The sequence below is a fragment of the Cataglyphis hispanica genome, chromosome 22 (assembly GCF_021464435.1).
Source record: "Cataglyphis hispanica isolate Lineage 1 chromosome 22, ULB_Chis1_1.0, whole genome shotgun sequence".
NCBI lineage: Eukaryota > Metazoa > Arthropoda > Insecta > Hymenoptera > Formicidae > Cataglyphis > Cataglyphis hispanica.
The window spans coordinates 1,569,780-1,594,215 of NC_065975.1; the positions used below are offsets into that span (position 1 = coordinate 1,569,780).

The 24,436-nt window shown below is 32.2% G+C and overlaps 1 protein-coding gene across 6 annotated transcripts in view; it reads right to left on the minus strand.

Moving 5' to 3' along the window:
• The window catches only part of LOC126857593 (neurotrimin-like), a 75,590-nt gene that overhangs the window by 15,566 nt on the left and 35,588 nt on the right, over window positions 1-24,436 (minus strand). For all 6 annotated transcript variants that reach the window (XR_007688525.1, XR_007688526.1, XM_050607213.1 and 3 more), the window contains one exon: window positions 8,042-8,249. Coding sequence is in view for 4 of the 6 variants with exons in the window: in XM_050607213.1 (XP_050463170.1) it covers window positions 8,042-8,249 (208 nt within the window). In the remaining 2 variants the exon portion in view is untranslated. The remainder of the gene's footprint in view (window positions 1-8,041; window positions 8,250-24,436) is intronic.

A 24,436-nucleotide genomic window follows, 5' to 3' on the forward strand; every position in this document is an offset into this window, starting at 1 on the left:
TCAAAATCAATAAATATATACATGCACATTTCCTATGGGGTTTCTGTTTATCTTGTTTTAATATATACTTTTACGCACGGTTTTTATTTCAACTGATCCACCATATATCAGAATATCTGAATTAATCATTGCGCCGTTTTACACACACATGCACAAAAACGTTCTAAAAGATATGATGATATAAAACGTAAAAAATATATAAAGACTGAAACAGATGAGAATAAAACCGTTCAATTTTCTCTCTTGCTTTGACAAACGCAGCAAAATATTCCAGAGGAACTGCTCGCCTCAATAGGAATAAAAATTCAGAAAAATCTTCTCTCTCCTGTGGTTAAATTTTTTGTATTTATATAAAACTATTGATCGAATTACTGTATATGTTATTTATCTATATATCTTGAAATTTTCATCTATATTCATCAGATAAGTATATAAATGTTAAATTGAAATATAGAATTATTATATTATGCAGAATAAACTTTTGAAGAAAAAAAGCTTTTTTAAAAAAAAAAATGTAATTTTAATGTCAAAAGATGTAATTTTAATTTTATGTCTAAATCAACTGCAGGAATTAACACTGCGAAAATTATTTTTCGCACAAAGTACATACTCTCTAATGAAATAATGTTTTGAGAAAATATGATTTTGTGTTTCTAAATCCAAATATAGAAGAGGTCATTGCTCCTGCCATAGAACAGATTTATTCACGCGCCAATGCCCGTATGTTAAATTAATCAGTGTCTCTTAAATATATATAGAATAGTTAAATAAAACAGACAGAATGACAGAATGACAAGATGACAGTATAACAAAATTAAATACTGCACTTATCTAATTAGAAAATACTGTAACATGAAGATAAATTTATCCTTTAAACTACGAATAAATGTTATGAAGTGCTTATAATAAAAGGGACATTTGCTTTTATTTATAAATTAGTTGAAAATTTAAGTTTTAACTTAACTAAGCTTTATTTAAACGTATATAAATTTAAAATATTTCCCTAATCAATAATAAGTAATAAAAATAAATTATTTTAATTATGTTTTATATACATTTTTATTTTGTAATAATAAAAATACTATATTATTAGTTTCTTTTTACTTATCAAAAATAAAAAATAATTATTAAGATTGCAAGTCTCATTTAAGTATTCGCGAAAAAATATATTTTAATGAGAAACTTACTATTTTTGATTAAAATAAGATAATCTGATAACTGTTCTTCAAAATGTTTTTTTTTTTTCTCTAAAATAAATTATTCGCTATAAGAAAGATTTTTTATGAACGTTAATAAAATTTATGTTTAACATAATAAATTATTTATTTTTATTGTTACACATTATACATCACGCTATCTCACGTACTAAAAATACTGTTAGAAAATCCTCCTCTCTATAGTTTATCTCTTTATATCGCTTTATGCAAGAAGGGAGATCTTTTTTTGATGTAGCTTGTAAACACATTTTTAGCTTGTTGGCAACACAAAGATTATTCGCGCATGTACACAAAACCGATCTTTCTCGATATAGTGTATTGAATATAGAACAATATTTGGCATGGCCAGCTCTCCATGATGATCGATCCACGATCTTCGCGAAAATAATCTATACCGCACGAGGATAAAGCGTGGACCACCTTCTCGATACATTTTCCGCGACAACAATGCGAAAAATTTCATTATCGAGTTGCTTTCGAGACGGAATAGAGCCGAATATGGCCGGTGCACATGCAGTTTGTACCGGAAAGACGGCTGGCCGAGAATGGTTTCCCACGGCTTACGCGAACCGAGTTCTTTCCTGGTCACGAAAGAGGCTACCTTCGTGAATAGTCCTCTCTCAGAGACCGACGTCGCGTCCCTCTGGTGAGTTACGAAAGACGTGTTTGGAAGGCAAAGAGGTTCCAGGACGAAGTTTCCGCGAACGCGAAAAAGTACTGGCGTGAATGGCACTTCCGTGTAGTTAACGACAGCACGGAAAAGATAGACGAGAGCTGTACAGATCGCATAACAGTGAAAATTCGCAAAGCACATTAAAAATATAAAAATTAAAAATATAAAAATTTCTATTTATGTGCCAATCAGCAAATAATGCTTTAATTAATAAGCCAATCAATAATTATCCACAGCAATTGATTGGTCTAGTATTTTATTTCTGACATACACAATTGTAAAAAAAAATTTTTCTCCTTTTTAACGATAATATATTTTAACGATATAAATTTATAAATTTTAAAGTGTATATATAAATTGAATGTATATTATTTTATAGATGTTTAAAATGGATAGACTCTAGCTTTTTTTCTTATTTAAACATTATTAAGATTAATAATTTAAATTCTAATTTTTTAAATAAAAATTAAAAATTTTAATATTTTTAATCTCACCTATTTAATTTTTACTAATAAAATTCTTTGTTATTTAAGTGATATGCAATAATAACGATAATATCTTAATACAAAATTTTTATATTATTTTTAAAGAATGAATTAAATATAATTATAATATAACAATTTTATCAATTTTTATTTAACCAAAAAATAACAATTTAATAATTAATAAAAATAAAAAATTGCTATATAAGATTATATGTTTTTAATTAAATAACATCAAAGGATATGGTATTTTCGCAATAATGTTTTCGTGATGCGGACAAAGAGAAAATCGAAATGAAGGTGCCGCCTGACGACACAGCAAATCACAACAGAACAATCAAATAGCGAGAGCAACTGTACGGCGGTACGGAGCGAATTCTTCCAAAGAATTAAGCGGGCATCGGCCATCGGGCAAAAAGCAATCCCACGCCAGCATCGCTACGCGCCCGCGCCATCACGGGTCACAGAGATATCACCGGGCCCGGCGTGCAATTCATTTCGCGCTTTGCCCCGACTATGTCGGGCGCAAACGGGGCGAAAAAAAGCACCGTATCCGCAGATAGTATATTTATTGATACGGGAAAACAATTGGGTCGAATTTATTATTTCACGCGTGCCCGCTCACCGACGCGCGCTCTTGTTTTTGTTTGTTTTCATGGATCCCGTTTTATATTCGCGCGTAGACTGTACATACACACCGCGTTTCATACCGCTGGTATCTTCGAGTGTCCTTTTGAATGGCTGCTATATTTTGCGACATACCGATAACGTTTGGAAAGTTCGATCGGTCGAACGAATGTGAACCAACGCGATACTAAATTGATGCATGCGCGCCAATCTCCGGGGATTGAATTATGCAAAAATTCAGTAAAAACACACTGTCAACCACGGTCGTACATACGGTCGTATGTACAACCGTACTGTCAACTCTTTACCATCTGAAATAATCTCGAATAATGCGATATATTAAATATTTTATTTCTACAGCCACTTTTTCTATCAATATTTCATAATAGTATAATTATAATATTCTTCCTTTATAACACTTTATTATTAATTTTACATATTTAAAAATTCAAGAAATATACATTTTTTTTTACGTAAATTATTATAATTTATTTAATGATGGATCTTTTCATAAGTGTTCTACATATAATATTACACCGAGATAAATTAAATCAGGACAGCGTAATTTCAATACGTCAACCAAGAAATTTAACAAAAGTTAGCTAGTCAATAATTAAATATATAATTAAATATATAATTAAATAATTAGTCAATAATTAAATTTGTACAAACTAAAAAACATTTAATGATATAACAACAAAATTAAAAATTACACAAGAATCAAATAATAAATATCAATCAATAAAAGAAGGAAAAGCCAATTGGAGCTCGAACATGGAACTTAGCGTAATAAATTGTGTACTATCTGCGGAGTCAAGTGCGTCTGTGACGTGAATCCGACTTATGCGGAAACTTATAATCATATCGTCATCTGCGAACCACTCGATAATGTTGTAAGCGTATCATAACATTATTATAAATCTGCTGTTGCGTCTCCTATTACTTCGCCTTACGATATCCTTTTATACATTAAAAATTTTAATTATTTTGTATTGATAAGGATACGAATTGAGACGAAACGTTTGGTTTGTTAATTTATATTATTGATTTATAAATTTTTATTATGTGCATTAACATCTTTTTTTAAAAACAGTACAATTATTACGCTCTAAGTACCGCGGGCTCCAATTGGCCTTTTTTTATTGATTGACATTCAATGATAAAATTTTTACAATATTTTAAAGGATATGTCAAATCTGTATGGAATATTTATTATTTCCATATTTCAATATTTTTTGAATTTTTGAACAAACTTGGAGATTAAATTCTCTCAATAAGTTGAATTATTCAAAACATTATCAATGAAATAATTGTTATGAATTATATGCTTATTTGAGTTTACTGGCATAAAGAGAATTATGGTTATTACTGTTTTGGTTATTATTATTGTTTGGTGATCATGATTATTATTTCAAAATAATTTTCTTATTGTTAGTATAAATTTAGTGATATTTTACTTTGCTCGTGATTATTGGCGCGCGCACACATTGAAAAATATAGTTTTACATAATTACGATAAACTTTTTATTATGCGCGCATCATAAAAAAAAACAATTTATTGTTTCAAATAATGCAAGTGCGCGAGAGTTTCAAAAATGTATAATAGAGATCGTAACAAATTCATGCCAGTATAATTTTTCTTCTTACGTCCCATCTCTTTCTAGATGCAAATTAAAGCAAATTTAAAATACGATCGATAGTTCGATAATGCAAGAAAGAAACGAACTGCTAGCGTTTTTATTTTTTTTATCCTCATTTTTCTTATTTTTAACTAAAATATACACAGCAACGGTATTGGATAAAAATTTATTTTATTGTTACATTTTAATCACACTTATTACACACAAAATTTAGAAAAAAAAAACTGTAAAATACAGTGTTCTTAAATAATAATAAATGAGAGAATAATCAAAATTAATCAAATATTTATGTGTGATTAGAGACTCTAAGCCTCATTTTTATCATGAAAATTTGCATCAATATTTTTTGTTCTTTCCTGTTCGAATGACGCAAACTACTGAAAAATACGATGTGTCATCCGATAAAACAAAAATGAAGCAAAATAACCGGCACATCGCTTTTTTTCCTTTTCTTTTTACTCTTGACGATATGGTCGACGATAGGCCGGACCGATAAAGAAGAATCTTAACGAGGGGTTGCGGTGAGGTTAAACTATACAGAGCCGTTGCGGCAAGGGGGCGGTTTAGCGGCGCGAGGAAGTCGACCGGTTATTAGAACGTGGAGCACGAGTTGCCGGGAAGGTGTCTAATAGCCCGCCAAGAGTACAATCGCCCTCGAAAGGTTTTGGTGCGGGGTACGTACTTTACATATATTTGCATCCCGCCGCCACAAATCCAGCCGATCGCGGAACGTCGTTGCGGGTAACGCGGGGGAGGCATCTCTATCTTGGCAAGCCACTCAAGAGAGCTCGCCGAGGTGTGAAATCTTTAATCTGTTCAACTTTTTTTTTTGTCCCGCGTAAGAGGTTACTTTAAATTTTAGAGCAAAGTTCAACGCAACTATTTTTTTTAACCGTATATAAAAATATTAAATTATATATACGTTATACAAATAGAAATAAACGACAAACGATATTAAAGTAATATAAAACATGTCTTAATATTGTTGATTAGTTTTTTAATTAAAATATATTTATTATATTAAGCTTTATATATTCTCTCTCTAAACCATCTATATTCATATATATTTTATATTTATTTATATTGTCATTAATCTTAGGCTTTCCTAAATACATAATAATTTAAATATAGTAGCTGCTGCTGTATGTGCGATGTAATTGCTCAAAGTTTTTTTAATTAATAGAGACAAGAACATGCTAGCATGTAAAATGTGAAATTATAAAATATCTATAGCATCAGTACGTAATAAGATATTAAATCATATTACGCGATACAAAAAAAAAAACGATTTTTCTCGGAAATAAATGTTTAATTATATATCCATTCATGAATGTTCAGCCATCTCACTTAAATCCTAGTTAACGTGAGCTTCGCAATGTATCAATGAGATACTATCTGTGAGCTTGTTAAGAGATATAAATCAGTAAGCTCAGCTGAGGTATTTATGGAGATACATTAGCTTTCCACAAGAGTATAGAATGCCAGCATTTATTTGGTAATTTCCGGCAGTCCGATATTCATCTCCCAAATGCTATTGCGTTCGAACGCGATAGAGTTGACCAACGATCTCCGGAGATCAGGATTTGCGTCAGACCTTTGTCAAGTCAACTGATAATTGGTAGTGAAAAAGATACGTTTGTCGAGAAAAAGAGAGAATAATAAATTATAACACTTTAATTGCCAACTCTTAATTTCGCGTCATACTGTAAAGTAATTAAAAAAATATAATATATTTCTCGCTAAAGAATTGAGGCAAATTAAGGTGAAGATTAGCCTTGCGGAGCTTATGATGCTGTATGTAGTATTCCCCGGAGTGTCGCGAAACAAATAATCAAGGATTGAATATCGGTGTCTTGTAACAATCACGGCTTCCTCTAGAGGTACTATGGTGTTCGCCAAGACGACCATAGTTGGGTGGAAGTTTGACAAGTTGGCGGTAACAGGGACGGTGGTACTAAGTGCCAGGAAAGTTCCGAGGAAGGATCAGTTGATGCATAGTCGCGGGAAGAAGGATGCGCCTTTGCCAGCAAAGGACGTGTTCCGCGGGACAATCGCGAGTTACGTATACATGGAAAACGCTGAATCCGCCTGTGCTTAGTCGAGTTTCGCAACGACTAGTCGAGGATCCTGGAGTTTCTGATGGCGTGGGTTACAAATTCACGAGCAATCCCGTACGCACGATTTGCTCGCAAATATTTGTCAGCAGCGGTCCTTAAATCATTCCGGAATTCTCATTTTCCGCTCAATTTTCCGCCTCTTAGGCTTTACAAGAAAACCGGAAATTACTCGCATTATTTATATACATATAAGTCTATGCCGGTTTTAAATTATGTGCATACAACACATGGCAATATATTACTTTTATTCAAGTAGTCACTTTTAAGCAAAAATTGCGTGATAATTATTTTTTTTACACATTTATTTATATTATTATATTGCGAATAATCAGAAAGATTTCTAATGCAATTATGCAAATGTAAATGTGACGAATGTAATTACCCAAGCAAACAATTTAAAATTATAGATGCTTATTGTCAAAATATATAGTCAAATTAAATGTTAATATATTATATAAAATAACCAAAAAAGATAGAAAGTAATATATGTATATAATAAATTTAATGGATTATTGTAATAAATCACATTTTCTTCGATAAATATATTTAATCTTTACCGATGACTTTTACAATTATTTAATTTTTAATTATAAAAATTATTAATAATTACGTAATATCCCAATGAAAAGATTTCATCAAATGCAAATAAAAAAATCACTTTCTACTTAATAAGACCTTTGCATATACGATCCCCTTTATACCTTTGACGTTGCCGCTCACAATTAGCGAACAGTAATAACACCATAGAAGAATGAGTGGCTTGTAATGCGACGAGAGATTCTATCAAAGAAATCCTGTCACTTATCCAAGATAAAACAAATGAGCGTACCACGAGATGGTACATTCAAAGGATCGTGTCCATTGCCACTCATCAGTGAAATTGCACTAGTTACGCAGCTGTATGTGTCAGTTTCTTTGTGTAACATGATAATCTGTATTGAGTGCGGAGTGCAACGTAGAGAGAAAAGGCATTTGTAATTTTCGAACAGATAATAATGCCGAGCGTGATATTATATTTATCCGATGTTCTCTCAATGGCGGATGTGATAATGCTTTATCAGACAAAAGCTTACAATAATTATGATGTATCATTTATTTGATATAATAACAAAACGTCCGAGTTTTATAGTGCAAATAAAAATTGATGTTACATTATATTGCAATGGACGTCCATTCATATAATGCAGTAATATTTTCAACAAAAATTGTCAACGCGTAGTTTTTTAATATAGATATAGAACAATGATGATTTTTTAGAGAAAAATTAAAAGAGTTTGATCTTTACCAACAACGTCGAGAAAACCAACAATGCTGGACATCGGATCAGTATTAACCTGGCACATGTACCAACCGCTGTCAGTCTGGCGCGTATCTTTTATATGCAGAGACCACGTTCGATGGCCAATGTGTGTCACTGCGATCCGATGATTCTTCGTGATAACGTGACTCGATATCGTCAGAATTGTCTGCGTATCGACTCGTAGCCACGCTACCTGCAACATAAAAATAGAATCAGATAATGAGCAGTAACATATAATTTTTTTTTTTATTTATTTGTATTGTTTGCAAAATTTGATTTATATCGTCGCTGCTACGATTTTATTCTAATGCTTATATTATAATACTAAGTTTATATCAAGTTTATGCAACATGTATATAACATAAATACATAGAATTTCAAAGTTACAATATTATGCTCAATGTGAAAGTGCAATATAAATAACAACTTCGCATTATACGCAGAACGGCATCTTATTGCTTCCAAGTATTTTGAAAACTTTCTGGGGAAGGTTTCAAAGCAAGAAAAAGTTTTATGTAAATATCTATATATACACGAAATGCAATGCTTCCTAGATATAAATCAATTCGTGCTGGCAGCTCAGACGAATGATTGTGGAAGGTAAAATGGAGAAAAAAACTTAAAGAAATGTAAAGGTAGTAATGTTATTCTGCAATACTAAAGCTTTTTTTATATTGATTGGTTTTTTAACGAGAAAATTGTATCAATATTTTTGAAATTATATTTAAATGTCATTAAAAATATTTTAATTTTAATTTTTTTTAATAATATATTATGATATTATTTAGAACTATCTTTTAGATAGTCAGGGAGATAAGTAAGAAAATATCTAAATTTACCGACTCTATTAATTTAAAATAAAAATAATTGCTCTTTGGGACACATATTTCAGCATGTACAAAATTAAATTTTCAAGGTATATTTTCGAGGTATATTGAATTTTTCCGCATAATATCTAGAATGACAACAAATGCTACATAGATACTTTATATTCTTCTCGCCTGTTGCCGGCTGCGTGAAAGAAGTTAATAATTTATTATATCGTGTTGTAAAACATATTTACATTGCAAATTTCGTTTAACGAGAAAAGTAAAAAAGAAAATTGCATTCAAAAAACAATTTTCAACCAATACCATCAGACATAATAACCTATGGTATATCGCTAGAGGAAAGTAATAAAAGCGTATTATAATTTCATGTTAAATAAATTTTATATTAATTTCATATTAAGGCTTTCTAAATTAGCTTTATAATATAATAATAATAATAATATTATAAGCAATTTATATTTAAAGAAGTATTACATGTCTTTTTGTGCTTACATCAAGAGCATTTGTTTTTATAAAAATATAATTTAATCTTTGATACATTATATAGCACAAAAAGTCCGCTTATAAATTAGAATATTGAATGAGGAATACGTTTTAGAATTGATTCCACAATTACGTTAAATTTCTCATACAAGACAAATAACACGTTCAAAGAAATGTCAAAGCTGCAAGTGTCAAACTACAAAGCTATCATTATCAGAAACTAAATCACAGAGCATAATAATGTACGCGACCTAGTTACCGCTTCACTCCAACCTTTTTATTTTCTATTTTTTTATAAAAGCAATCCTTCTTTTATTTGACCCAATATCCGCGGAATATATGAGCTATACTTTGGAGCACACCTATCGCTTTGTAAACCACAATCTATATCGCAAGGTAGTCAAGAAATCTCATTAAAAAAGTAGATAGCATTCCTCGTATTTATCCTTTATAGAAGAGAAAAAAAAGGATAAAGATCTCGCGGTGAAACGACGCCGCACGCGGTTTTATTTATGAATGTCCGTTGCGAGTCTTTCATGCGGCATTCCCTCTCTTTTCCACTCCCGGCAATCCCCCTCAACCACCGTCTTTCCCGTCCTCATCGCGGAAGCTGTCAACGCGTCTCATCGTCCAAGTGCTACCGACAATGTGCTCGACGCTTACCAACTACGCTCGTAACATAAAGAGGACGAGAATGGGGAGGGGAAAAAGAGAGAGAGAGAGAGAGAGAGAGAGAGAAAAGAGAGAGGAAACTAAAATGAAAGAGCGAGAAAAGGAAACAAAAAAAAAAAGAACTTGTTACGCCGAAGTCGTAATACACTCGACGTCGTTTTAGAGCGTGCACGTCCACCTCGCATAGCGCTTCCCCTCGGCCCGTAGGCGATATGTGTCGCGTACAATTGCGAGTGCCACGTGCCTCATGTGTAGCGGACAGGCAGAGACGGTCTGGTCGAGGAATGGTGTACGGATGAAAGGAAAGACGATTTCAGGGAGAGCGGCTCGAGGGCAAGGACGAAAAAATGGCAGTTACGTCCGCCGCGAGGAGAAAGAAACGGAAAAGAAGGTGCCGGAGCGCGGAAGACGGCGAAGAAAACGCGAAGGACGGGGGGAGGGGTAAGGGCGGTTGTAAATTGTGTGCGCGGAAGACGGGGGTGCGAAATCTCTCGGGGGGGTTGATAGAGAAAACGCGCGCGACGCGCGCACGCGTCTATCTACATGCATACGTGTACAATCTGTTTCTTCTCTCCTTTTATCTCCTCGAAAGTATACCGAGGAGTATAGTATCGGTCTATTACGTACGCATGACGAGCTCCATGAGCACACGCGTAATGGAAACACGTCGTCCTCCTTTATCCCGCGCGCGCGGTCGCGGAGTTGTCATCGCGGCAATTACTCAAGTTCGTATGCAGGACCGAAATGCAACCGGCGAGCACGGCCAGCATTGCGGTACAACACGTTTCGCTTTCACGAATAATTCGTTTCGCTGTAACGATGTAATTGCACGCTGCCGTAATCATGCGGCAGCGCGCGTTTGAATAAACCTACCACATGAATTTCTCTCGTTTTTCGCCGCATTTCTCTTCCTCTTGTGTATCTCCCCGCATCCCGCAAAACAACACTTCCATGTCTCTTTTTTCGTTTCGCACACTGTGTTCTGTGCCACCCCCTCCTCTCTCATCATCTGCTGGTAGAGAGGAAATCAGAACTCGGCGGCGACTCTTTATTTTCGTTTACGTCAGTCGCTCTTGCACAAGACGATACTTGTGTATATCTATCTACCTTTTTTATTCGTACTCTTTCCTTAACATCTCCCCCGTCCCATCCCTTTGCAACCACTCGTTGCACCATCCCTTCGCTTCATCCCTTAGTTGCATCTACAGTACGATTGGAGTATCCGAGCGTGTAGTTCTTTAATTTCGCGAGATATCTTCTCGTGGGCCGAGCGCTTTCGCGACTCGGATTCGCGATGAAAAATGACTCAAGCAAGTTTCCCCTCGAGAGTATATCGTGTCCTAACCCGCCGGACTATCGCTCATCCTTTCTCCTTCGATTTCTCTTCCGTTTACGTGCGCTCGCGTAATCGTCGCCGGCCGCAAGCGAGAACGTTGATACAATGAATACTTTGAAAAGTAATGCCAATAAAATTTCGACGTTTATAAAAAAATCTGTTTAAATTAAATTTCTTTTCATACGATATTTTAAGGTGATGTACACTTTCGATACTTTGGAATCGAAAAAAGAAAAATTTATTTTGAACAGATAAATCATATCGAAATTTTGCTGGCATTGCCGCTTTCAGTAGAATATAAATTTAAAATCGTAAATTATTAAAAAGAGTATCCATTATTATTAATATTGTTTATAACGATAGTAGTATATTGATATCATTATATTTGCTTTATCTAATTGGAATATACAAAATTGTGTCAATTGTTAGAGCCAAGTGCTTTTGAATAATTACATTACAATGCATATTATGCTAATATGTGCTCGTATTATACTAATACTCAATATTACATATGTTGTTTCAAGAATGTTAGCTTTTTACGCGAATATTATTAAAAATTATGATATTGCTTTCCAAATACGAATTAATTTTATTTATTATATTAGCATTATTATTGCAATAATTTATAAAACGAGGAAATAATAACATCAAGTGTACAGACAGAAAGACTGATAGCTGCATAAACATATAGTACTGTAATGTCACAAAACACGATACGATGTCAAATTAAAACTACGTCACGAGTTGTTATTGCGAGCGGTTCTCTTACGCGATATAAAGCCTGGCTATCATCTAAAGAGATAGTCTTTACACGCACGGCGTTGCACGATATGAATAAAAAAAAAAATAATGTTTTCTCGTCTACACTCGGTGTATTGCACCTACACAACAACGCGTAAATTACTGGCAGTTCACGACTGATGGCTTACCAAGAAAAATGTAGAGACAGTGATTCGTATTTACTCGACTATACAGCTCTTGAAGGTTTCTCAAATATTTTAACAAGATACGCGACCAAGCAATTTTGCGGTATAATATATTGTTTGAGAGAGAGAGAGAGAGAGAGAAAACTGAATGCTCCTTGCATTAGAATTTCGGCAATAACGTGTAAAATTTTCAATGCAGCTTAAGAGTCGAGTAACGTACTTTCGTATAATCTAATAACATGAAATAATTAAAAAGTCAATACATAATCATACATTTTTGTCTATGGAAAGATAAAGAGACATGGAAAGAAAAAGAAAGAGATAATAAATAAACGGAAAAAGTTATGATTATAATTTATGTCACATTTTTTATATATATATATAAAACAAATAAAAGAAAATTTTAATTGTTTCGTTTAGAAGCAAATAATGTATCACCGTATATAGCGCAAGAGAGAGAGCACTCATGTATATCACGATATACGACGAATGTATGTCATATTGCTAATTCGCATAACAAAGCGTCATTAAACGTGCATATGAAAATCAGTCAATGTGCGTGTTCGCTTTTATTAAAGACAAATATATTAAACGTACTCGGCAACCAAACAAGCATCGGTTATTCAAGTTTTCTAGCGGCACGTTGGAAAACGTTGAATATTCCGATGTGTAAATATTGGAAAATTCTAAGCGTGATAACGGTTATCGTCAAACGGCTATGGTATGGTAATAATCACGCTTATATAATGCTCGTGGTTTAAACGTCTAACGCACGTCATTCACTCCTCGATCGTGATACATGTATGACCGTATCAAAAATTAAAAAGAAATGACGTTATGAGGAAAATATTATGCTCCGAAGCGGATATGGTGTGCGTAATCTATAACGATAACATTTATTTTTAGTTTTCTGCTTGTTTTCTATGAAACAAAATCAGGTTTCTGTTCATAGATAAATAAAATTAAAAGTACATGCAATTTTAGATTTTTGAAAAATATATATATATATGTTTTCAATAAATATAATTGATGTTTTTACACTGATTTCTAAATGCTATTTAACAAATTATAGAAAATTTTAGAATTACTTTATGTATAATTTTGCTACATATAAATTCAATATCTTTTATGATACTAAATAATTATTATTTAGAAAGGCTACGATATTTCGAGGCTGATAATTACTGCGTTTATAGGAAAGCTAAATTTAATTAATATTTCATTTTATTTTGCTTTGTCGCAATTTAAAATTTATTTTTTGCATGAGTGTCTCACAGAAATTTCGAATAAAATTGAATTACACATAGAATTATAAAGCAAGTATAGGTAGCACCAGAGATTCAAATTTTTTTAAAATAAAAAAGCATCTAAAATGTATATAATAACAATCATCGTTTTATTCCCGATATTATAACCTCAGCATTATAAGCAATTAAAAGTTAAACAACTTTGATAAATAAAATTTTAGTATGCGCGTGTATATAAATTGAAATTTTATTTCACTTCAGTTTTGTCTGAAAAATTTGATTTGGAAGTTGTTATTAATTAATTATTTACAATGAGATTGATAAATGACTCAAATTTTTGCTACAACATTTGCTTTATAGTTTCATTACATAATATGGCGCTTGATGGAAAAAAGTTTTGCATTAATTTAATTAAAATGTCATTTGCTAAATTTACATTTATTATTATTATTATTAAATGATGTTTATGATATATGTACTAAAAAAAATTCATCTAGTAAAATTATTTGAATGTAACGAACTTAAATACAATTTTGCATAAATTTTGCTTGGTGATATTTTGTTTTTGCAAAAAATACTTTGCACACTAGACTATTAAACATATCCCTTAGTATACGAACGACAACAAGGCTATCTAATCCAGGTCAGGTTACGGGTCAGGTTAGTTTCACATGTTATCACATGTTATCAGAGAACTCAAAGATAAGCATCTGTCCGTAATGTCAAAGTTTGCCGTGGACATAGGACGAAATAGTCGGTGAATTCGATGCAAGTTGTACAGACGGATAATTAGTCCCAGTGGTACAATCGGCATAATTATTGTCTGCTGCGGTTTATCCCCGCACACACTTTCCTCCTGCGAGTGCCCAACTCGCTCCCTCCAACCCCCTTCTCTCTCTCTCTCTCTCTCTTTAGTTTGTCGTTTTACAACCACTATCAAACGCTCCTGCCACCAACAAAACATACGATCACATTAATGAGCCCAACAAGAGCCGATTGAACGGGTTTTGCCTAAACAAGGAATGCCCTGTTAATTGTAATCGCTCGTCAACCACGAACGCGCTAATTACAAAGGCAATCATCGTAACGAATGTCAAATACAGATAACGCTATTCTGGTCGTTTGTGTTCCTATGGACAGATAGATACGTAATTCCTAAAGCGCGAGCTCTACGACTTGTTTGTCTAGCGCATTACCATTAACCTGGTTATGTTCAATAAGAAGTGCCTCCTACTTACACGTAAGCTGAAATGTGCATCTCCTGTTGCTAGTCACGCTGATTGCAAAGACAATCGTAATAAGTCGCACATCTATCTGCTGAGTACCTTCTTTATGATAAGCAGTCGCATATCTTTAGAACGATAATAAATTAATGTACATAAAACGTTATTTCGTAAATCATTACATCTGTCATATTAGATGTTAGAGTTATTGCAGTTGTTATTACAAATATAAAATAAAATTGATCGCTGACATTGCAATCAATAAATTAATAAAATATATATACATATAATAGATCTATAGTAGATATATCAATAAAGTATATTAAGAGTTTGCTATATGTCTAAAAGATCTTATATATAAGTTTTACTTTGTGAACGCTATTTAATTTAACTATCCGTAATTTGTTAAAAGTACCTCATATCTTGAACAAGTATATATCATAAAAGTTGAGTGCTTAAGTTATAATTCACGAACATTTTTGCTTGTTTATAATAAACTTAAGAGAGAGAGAGAGAAATTATATAATAAACTCCAAACTATACTCCCACATTATTCAAAATAAAAATCTTTTCGTTCAAAATTGTATTATTTTGCGTTAAAGCGATCTAAATTTATCAATTTCCAAAGTAAACTCTTCTTATATTATTGGTTGTTAAGCTTAGTAGGTCAGTAATAGCTCACGACGTACTTTTGCGCGAAACCAATAAGTTATATATTATCGTGCAAAGTGACATTGGCAGAACATTTTATACGTATATTTCTGTGTCTATTATATAAAGATCATATAATACATAAGAAAAAAATGACTGTGCTATCTGTGTCACGTCTATAAAAAAAAAGCAATTAAATTTTATTACATCAGAGATACAATCGAACAAGCCAATTTTAAAACTGTCATATCTTTTAGCTTTTGTGTGTATTTAAAAAAAAAACGAAGTGACCATATGTTTTTTATCGGTTTGAAGACTAACTGGTCAGCCACGAATAACAAAAAACAATCTGCACATAAAGAAAAAGCGTACACATGTTATCCGTACTGTACAAATTTCAAAGTTTTTCTTTCACTAAAAAATATACGACTGTTGCATAGTTTCGATCGCCTGTGTAAAATGCGAGAAGTCCCTACCATCAATAAAATAAATCATGTAATCGCTTTTTAGATAATCTCCGCTTTTTAAATAATTTAAATAATCATAATATTACTCAAAACGCTCGCCCACATTCAAAAACAATAATGTGAATATAAAAATAATTCACATATTATAGCACACTGTAAATAATGTAGCTCAGACTATAGATGTCTGTTAACTGAACTTATCAAAAACTGAACATATTATTTATTATCATTGATTTAATTTTCTGCCAATGCAGAGGAGAAAGTGCTTACAAAGATAATCGAAAAGAACACAAGAAAAAGAAAGAGAAAATCTTACTTTTTTCTCTTTCAAATCCCTAATAAAATTAATTTTATATAAATAAAGGTGGAAGTCAAGAGTTTATTGATGACATTGTCCCGTCAATTGGTATTGCTAGCTAAATACATGCTCGCTACTTATGTTCCTTTTACACGAACGCGTGACGCCGCAAAACACGCTCGCGCACGGATAACGCCAAGATACCTGTCAAACATCCCTCGGTTGGAAGCGTCCCAGGACGAACCTCGGCGCATATTCTTCCCCGCTGTACTCCCCTTGCCTCTCCCCGTCCGTTAGACGTCATTTTTCATATCCCGACCCCAAGAATATCCGCCGTAGGGTGACGTTCTCCCCCAACCCCCAACGTTGACAATGTGCTGCGTTGATTGAATCGTCGAACGTCAAGGCGTTTTCTGCCTCGATCTTCTCTTTCTTCCTCTTCCTCTCGCCTTTAGTCGTTGTATCTCTTCCCTTATCCTCCTTCCCTCCTTTCTCCCTCGCACCCTATTGCATTCTCTCGTTCCACTCTATTGTCTTACTCCTAACCGAGATTCAACCTCGCATCACAATCCTTAGTAAGATCCCGCTTAGTAATTTACACGATGCAACCATTCGTGTAACGTAAATTGCTTTGATATACCAAAGATATGCGCGTGATCAATCCCGATATTTATTGCATACCAATCTCGCCGATTCTCAAAATGCTTTCCAATTTCATACTTGACGTTGATGTAAGAGAGAACATCGCAGTTTCGATTTGAATTAGATACGATGTTAGACGATATGATATTGTATAATAAGATAAGAAATAAAATTTTAAATTTTAAAAACAATATTGATTACGTATATGTATATGAAAACAAAATATGTAAAGACAACATAAATGCGTTCTTTAAAAACATTAATTTTTTTTCATTTGTAACATATTATTATAATAACAATACGAACTGGAATAAATTAAATTTACGAATTTTTTAAATGCTTTATCCATTGTAATAAAGTGATATATTTTCTTGTAGAACAGCTGTTTCGAGAATTGTACCAGAAATTCGTGCACATATCTTTCCACGATGTCCACATTAATTCTCTCTTTTGACCAAGGAAGAAAAAACTACATGACGTACTACCGAAGAAGAAGCGACCATTGCGTTTGTATTCCTTTGCTAGTACGTCATGTGGTCTGCCTTGTCAGAACAAAGCCCTAATGTCCAAGTCCGCTGCGATGTTTCACGCGAGCATTCTTCTCCGGTCCCAGAATGTATTCTACCGCGAAACGTTAAGCGTTTAATAATTTGTAATCGCGTGCTGCGAGCGGGAAGCTGCGTCGTGTAGCGGAAAGTCGGATATAGACATAAAAATATATCTGCTCTTATTCCGTTTTGCTTTGAACGTAAACTCTCCGTGCAAGCAGTGCGCCGACTGGTTTAGCAAGAGAAATTCAAAGGAAATACTTAAAAGCGGTGAAAACTGACGCTAATGGAATTTCGTTGTAACTGACACTTTTTTGCGTCTTTGTAGTGCGACGTATTCAGAATTATGAACCAGATCGGGTTTTGCGGTCGAAATAAAAACTCTGCGAATGATATTCCGATCAAGTGGGAGACAATGCACGCGTCACGTCTTTTTCGATAATACGATACACAGTATATATTGGCTAAAGCTATGTAAGAGAAATGTCTTTAAATTTATTCATCAATTTTATTTATGTGTAATTTCATCTTTTATTTTTTTATTTATTAGAATATTTGAGATATAATATATAATAAAGACGCTAAATAAGAAATCAGCATCCCCTAATTCTCTCATCAGTATAAAATTAATTTTTAAAATAAGTACAACTGGCGAAAATTAAAATGTGAGAACACTACATAAAAAACAGTTATGTTATTTTATTAGTTATTTTATTAAGCATTAACTTCAGAGATATTTTTAACAAATATTTCGCAAACATTTCATAAATAAAACGTTATAAAAATTTTATTAGTCGTCTAACTCCAAAAAGTCAATGAAATACATGCGTATGTATATCATATATGTTTCTTTTTTTAAATAAATGTACAAATGTCTATGATGCTTTTGGCGTTATCCTAATTTAATGAAGCATGAGCAGACAAAAAAACAGTACTACTGGACCATTCTCTCTTAATTTATCCCTCGCACAGACGAATTAGAACGACGCTGATGCGCAAAATTTCACAAGGAAACGGCAATTACTGCTAGCATGGTTAATAGCTAGTGTATTTGCCGTGGACTTATTTCATATTCATTAAAACGAGATATAATTTTATAGAATGCAATCAAGTTTCTCTTGATAAAAACCATTATGTTCAATGTATATTTATATTTTGACAAATAAGAAAATTAATTTGGCGCTGGTTGAATGACTCTTGACAGATACAGCTTTTAATTATTATTATTATTATTTATATTTTTCATGATATTATTACAAATCTTCACATCTCTTGCGATTGTGCAGCAATCATCAATTATCATTAATTTTATAATGTACTTTTATTTTTATTTATCTAAGTTTGTCAAAACTTTATTAAAAATTGTCTTTAATATAGTAAAAAAACAATGAATTTTGCAATTCGATACAAATATATTTTATCTAAAATTTTTCTAAACATATAAATTTTTTATTTTAATCGCTAGCTAACACTGACGGTCAAGATGACATAATAAAAATTCTAATAATACGTAATTTATATGATTTAAAATGATTAATAATATAAAAATAAAATCAGCATAACACTCAATTTACTCATACGCAGATATATAATAATTTTTTTTTTATTCTGATTCTTAAAGTTTTTTAATTCTCATATTTCAATCGAGATATGATGTAGAAGTGAATTGCATAAAACGTGCTTGGCGGAAAATCGTACTAACTATTCTTTTCACGTAGTTACATTTATTTTACGCAGTTGCCAGTGCGTTTTTCATTTTGAAATCCGTGATATTCCGGACTGCTGCTAATAGTAACGCTCTACAATAATTCATTAGATCGTACCAACATAATTATTGAAACTCTGTTGAATGTTTCAGTTGCGATTTTCTCTTTCTGACGAACTTTCATGTCACCCGTTTACTTTCCCATAGGATTTCCCAATGAGCGTGCGGCAAGTCCCCCACAATGACATTTTACTTTACTCACCGGCTCGTCGTCTTGCCATTTCACCCACAAAATGTCACCCGCGACCTCGACGCGCTCCGCGACAAGAAGCTTACGAAAATGTCATACCTTCGTCTCGAAGTCCCTACCGTCTCAGCCAATGTCGTTTCGCATTTTTCGAGCTCACTACGCTTCAGTCCGGGTTTATTTTCAGGCGCGGATGCATACGTTTTGCGGAGGTATGCCGCCGGCATGATGCACCTTGTATCTGAGAGGAAACAAGAAATAAACGGTACGCAGATAAAAGAGTTTTAGATATTTGCCTTTGTTAGATGAGAAAAATGCAACGAGTGACTTAATATGAGAATTTTCTTGTGACAAAGCAAATAAAATGAATTATCATCAAATTACTACAGTCATTTGACGGCTGGAAAGCTGAAAAATACCGCTTATAGCGGAAAGAATAAATTGAACTTAATAAAGCATATTTCCTTATTTCTAAATAATTATTAAACAAAAATATAATTTATTTTTCAAAATATTTAACATTTTATAAAAAATATGCAATATAACAATTCAATTAAACAATTTTTATAAAATTAAAGAAATAGATAATATCAATTGACAATTACAACATTTTTAATTTTAAATGTCTTTAATTAAAATATATAATATTTATAAGAATCTCTTCTGTTTCTAAATTTATTGTAATTATTATTTTTATAAAATTATTGTAATTATTATTTTTTTAATGATAATAATAATTAACAAAATACTTTGATGAATCCTTTAACAGATAAAACTTCAATAGATTTATTTTGCGTTTTATCGATTTCTCTAACATATCCGCAGCTCTCAGAGTGGCGATAAATTAATGTGAGTTACAATCCCAAACGGTACCGTTAATCCTCCTTATGACAAAATCGGAGAATGCATTCATTTAAGAACGTCAGAAAAATTGCGAAGTTTCTTAATGCAGAAACTCGACGCGGTGACCTGCAGGTGATGTTACAATTTGCTCAAGGCGGTATGCCGTTTATTTCGCCCACCAATAACCATATTTTATACGTATGCGACGCAGTATAATTAATGATCAAATCATTAATCAAGTGATTATGACATACGAAATGAACCAATCTGACAGAATAATTTATTCTCTCCACCGAGTTTCTTCTTACTTACAGACAAATCTTAAATAGCGATCTAATGAATCTCTAAATTCCTAAATATATTTTATATAAATGTTTCTTTCGGAAAAATTTTTTTATCGAGCATTATACTAACCAAAATATATACTCATTTACTCTTATTTTTGTTTAATTATTTTAACTACATTTCTGCTATAAATGCTTTCTACTATAAATGCTATTTATTTTTTTTTTTCTTATTCAATCCATAATTCCAGTTTATCATACACATATGCATAAGCATAAAGGATATCAAAGGAAGCTTAATATCTATATCTGCATTTCTTTTTCATTATGTTTTCACAGCAAAGAAAAGTAATAACGATTAGATAACCATCTTTTATTCTATCGCCACGTTATCTATTGTCCAATGTTCTTCATAGACATTTATCTTGCAGTTTTTTGATCGCTTGTTACTCCTGCTGCGTAACCCAACCTGAGAACCACATACACATTATACGCACACATATTGCTTGAAGATTTATTTCTCACGCGAATCTCTCTCTTCCTCAATCTTTTTAACCTCGGTAAAATAATCTCCTGCGAAAGCCGATGTAATAATACAATTCTTTTTTATAACGAACTTATAGATATCTAGATATATATGTATATATATTATTTTTTTAAGGCTTTGTTATCATTCGTATAGCGATATTTGAATGTACTGTGCGACACGTTCAATCAAATTTCTAAATGCGACAGCTATCGAGACATATGAGCAATGAGCAGTGGGCAGTGAGCAATATTTACAATTGAAATATTAATAAATAAATAAAATAACGAATAGCGTGTATGTAACGCGCGCTGTATATTACATACATGTAAATTTGTAAAAGAAACAAAACAACATTTATATTGTTGATTTTTATGAAAAATAAATATTTGCCAAGACTATCAATTTAGTTCTAGCAATAATATATCATGTGAGATCGCATCCGTTTTGATATATTTATTAGAAAGATATTATGATGGTATACATCAGCCTCTCTTCCTCAAGGGAAGTCGAAAAATATGATATATCTGTGAGCGTGTATAATATCCCGTTTCAGGGTGCGTTACACTAAGACTTCTCAGAAATGTGTATACATATATAATAACGTCAATCATGTATTATAAAATAAAATAACTTGATATATTATAGAAGTATCTAAGTATCTAAAGTATGTCACCTGTAATGAAAAAATAAAAATTGCTTTACAAAAAAATAAATTGTGACTTGATATGTAATTAGTTTTGCTATTTATTTTTTTTTATCATAATATGAAGAATCCACATTATGAATTCTATATATTACAGTATAATATAATATAATTTGATTTCTTATTACTTCGATTTTTTTTTTGATTAAATGAAATTACGCGAAATATGCGTTTGGAAACCTATTGTCGCAATATATGTATGTAATATATATATTAATGTAATATATATATTATTTATAAACAATAATTAATTTTTAATTATAATATAACAGCAAATAATTTCCCGATTCTGGCCGCGATCGTGTTTAGAAAAGGAATTCGATAGAGTATTACTTTCCTGCTCAAGTGTCCTTACGCGAATGATAACAGAGTCGAGGCACGTAAACATTAGTAGCACTGTGTGTTATTATTATTTTGATGCTGAAATATTTTACGCACTTAAGTAATCTTACGTTATATTATAATTATAGTAATAATTTCGTAATTTAAACACAATTGATATATCTTTACGCATTTGCAACAAACTATAAAATTCAATTATAAAAAAAAGATATCGAGATATTTTTCTTTTTATATCATATCAACGTTGGAAGGAGGATCGAGCTTTTTTACGATATCCAGAGGAAGACTCTTACCAGTCGTGCAATAAAAAGGCAGGAATACTGCATCTACCGCGGATGAATATAACGCTATTGATAGCAGCTGCACTCGCTCCCCCGAGCCGAATCGTTTGACGTGATAAAGTCCAATTAACTCTCCTCGCAATTGCTGCATGCACGAGGTTGTACGATAGCGTAACCGCTTCAAATCGGAGCGTATTCGAGGACAGGACACGGAGATTCGTAGTGCAGTGGCGCGGTTATGAGAAGCAGAGAAAAACAATAAGCGGAATGAAAGGTCGGAAATGGGATAAGCTTCCTTCCGAAACCAGCTGTTTTCGTACAATCTATGTCGGTGTGTGCGCGCGTGCATGTACACATATGTGCAACCGCGTGTGCAGAAGACTTGTATACAGATATGCATCGAGGAAACGCGTTACCCCACTTTCCTTGACTACTTCCGCGCTTCATCTTCACCCTTCGATTCTCACGGTTCTCCGCTTCTAGATTACAAGCTGCAGTTGCAGCGACTGCTGCATCGTAATGCACACAAGAGAGCCCGAAGATACCGAATGAAATTGAAGCGCATATCCCATTCCACATGCGCATCGAAAAAAGAGGTGGAAAGAAATAGCGCGTATCTTCAAATATTTTATGTCGATAATATCATTTCGTCGCAATAAGTACGGTTGCATCAAATGCAGCCAATCTCTTTCAGCATGTTCAACGATGCATGGATCCATTAGTAGAAAATTGCCCGTGTCCGCTTCGTTTGCTTGGAGTATCAGAAATCTTTTTTGACATAATACGAATCTCGCCACAGCACTAAAAATGTTCAATCGACTCGAATCAACGAATCAATTTAAAATTTTTGTTTATTTGTAAAGTGTATATATTCTTTTAAAGTGTATATATTTCTTGTTATTAATATATAGTCGCACCTAAAACAAATTTCTCAGAAATAGTTACACGTAAGATCTTCCAAAAAAATATATTAAAACATTAATTATTAATATATCTGCTTTAAAAATTTAATTTCTCATTTATTGCTAAAAATATTTTTATACCAGTTATCCTTAACACATTATATATATATATATATATATATATATATATATATATATATATATATTTCTATCAAAATTTGCAATAGAACATAAGCGTAGAAATTTTGGCAGCAAGATGTTTTGAAAACAGAAAGAAATTTCTCTTATAAGAACGCAAACAAATCAATATGTGGTGGCAACAAAACATCCATGACTTTTTTCACAAAACGAAAACAAATGTAATGCAAAAGGGTTCAACCAATATTAAATTGATGTAAAAATATAATATAAAAAATTTACTTTTTTATTACAAATAAAATATTAAAACTATTATTTTTAATTCATAATTATTTATTGCCTCTGCTGCACTTTTCATTATGTGCATTTAAAAGTGATACATTGCTCTGCGTTTTATATATATATTTTTATTATATTAATATTTTTATGAAGAAATATCGAATTCAAAAATATACCTAAACATTATTAAAAAAATATGTTAAATAATGTATAAAGATAGGAAAAATATTTTTATCTTTCAGCAGAAATCAAAAACTAGATTATATCATATATTGTGCAATTCTTGAAAACAGTTACTTTGGATGACCAATCATAAAAGTACGATCTCTTTCAAACAACTATACAAGATTCAAACTTTATAAGTATCATCGTCTTAGCGAAAGCCAAGAAGAAAATGCCGCAGTCTTTTTCGATGTCGCGCGTATTGTAGAAATAAGTGAGACTTTTAAATTGCGTTTTATGCATAATATTAATCACACTTTCTAAATGATAATTTACGGAGCAATGTCACTGCAATATGATATTAAGATAAATAGGAGTATTTTTTTACTGATGTGTTTAGCTTCTTTAATTTACCTTTGAAAATAATAATAAAATACACGTTTTGTTTATTTTATACATATATATATATATATATATATATATATATATATATATATATATTGGTAATTAAATCGCATATTAAGCGAATATCAGTAAATATTTTACATCGTTAAAAAGACAATGGGTTTGATAATAGGCACTCGCCTAGTTATGGTATTCACTAGCGAACGAGATATTAAAGAGGTCATAAACTTTACGTGG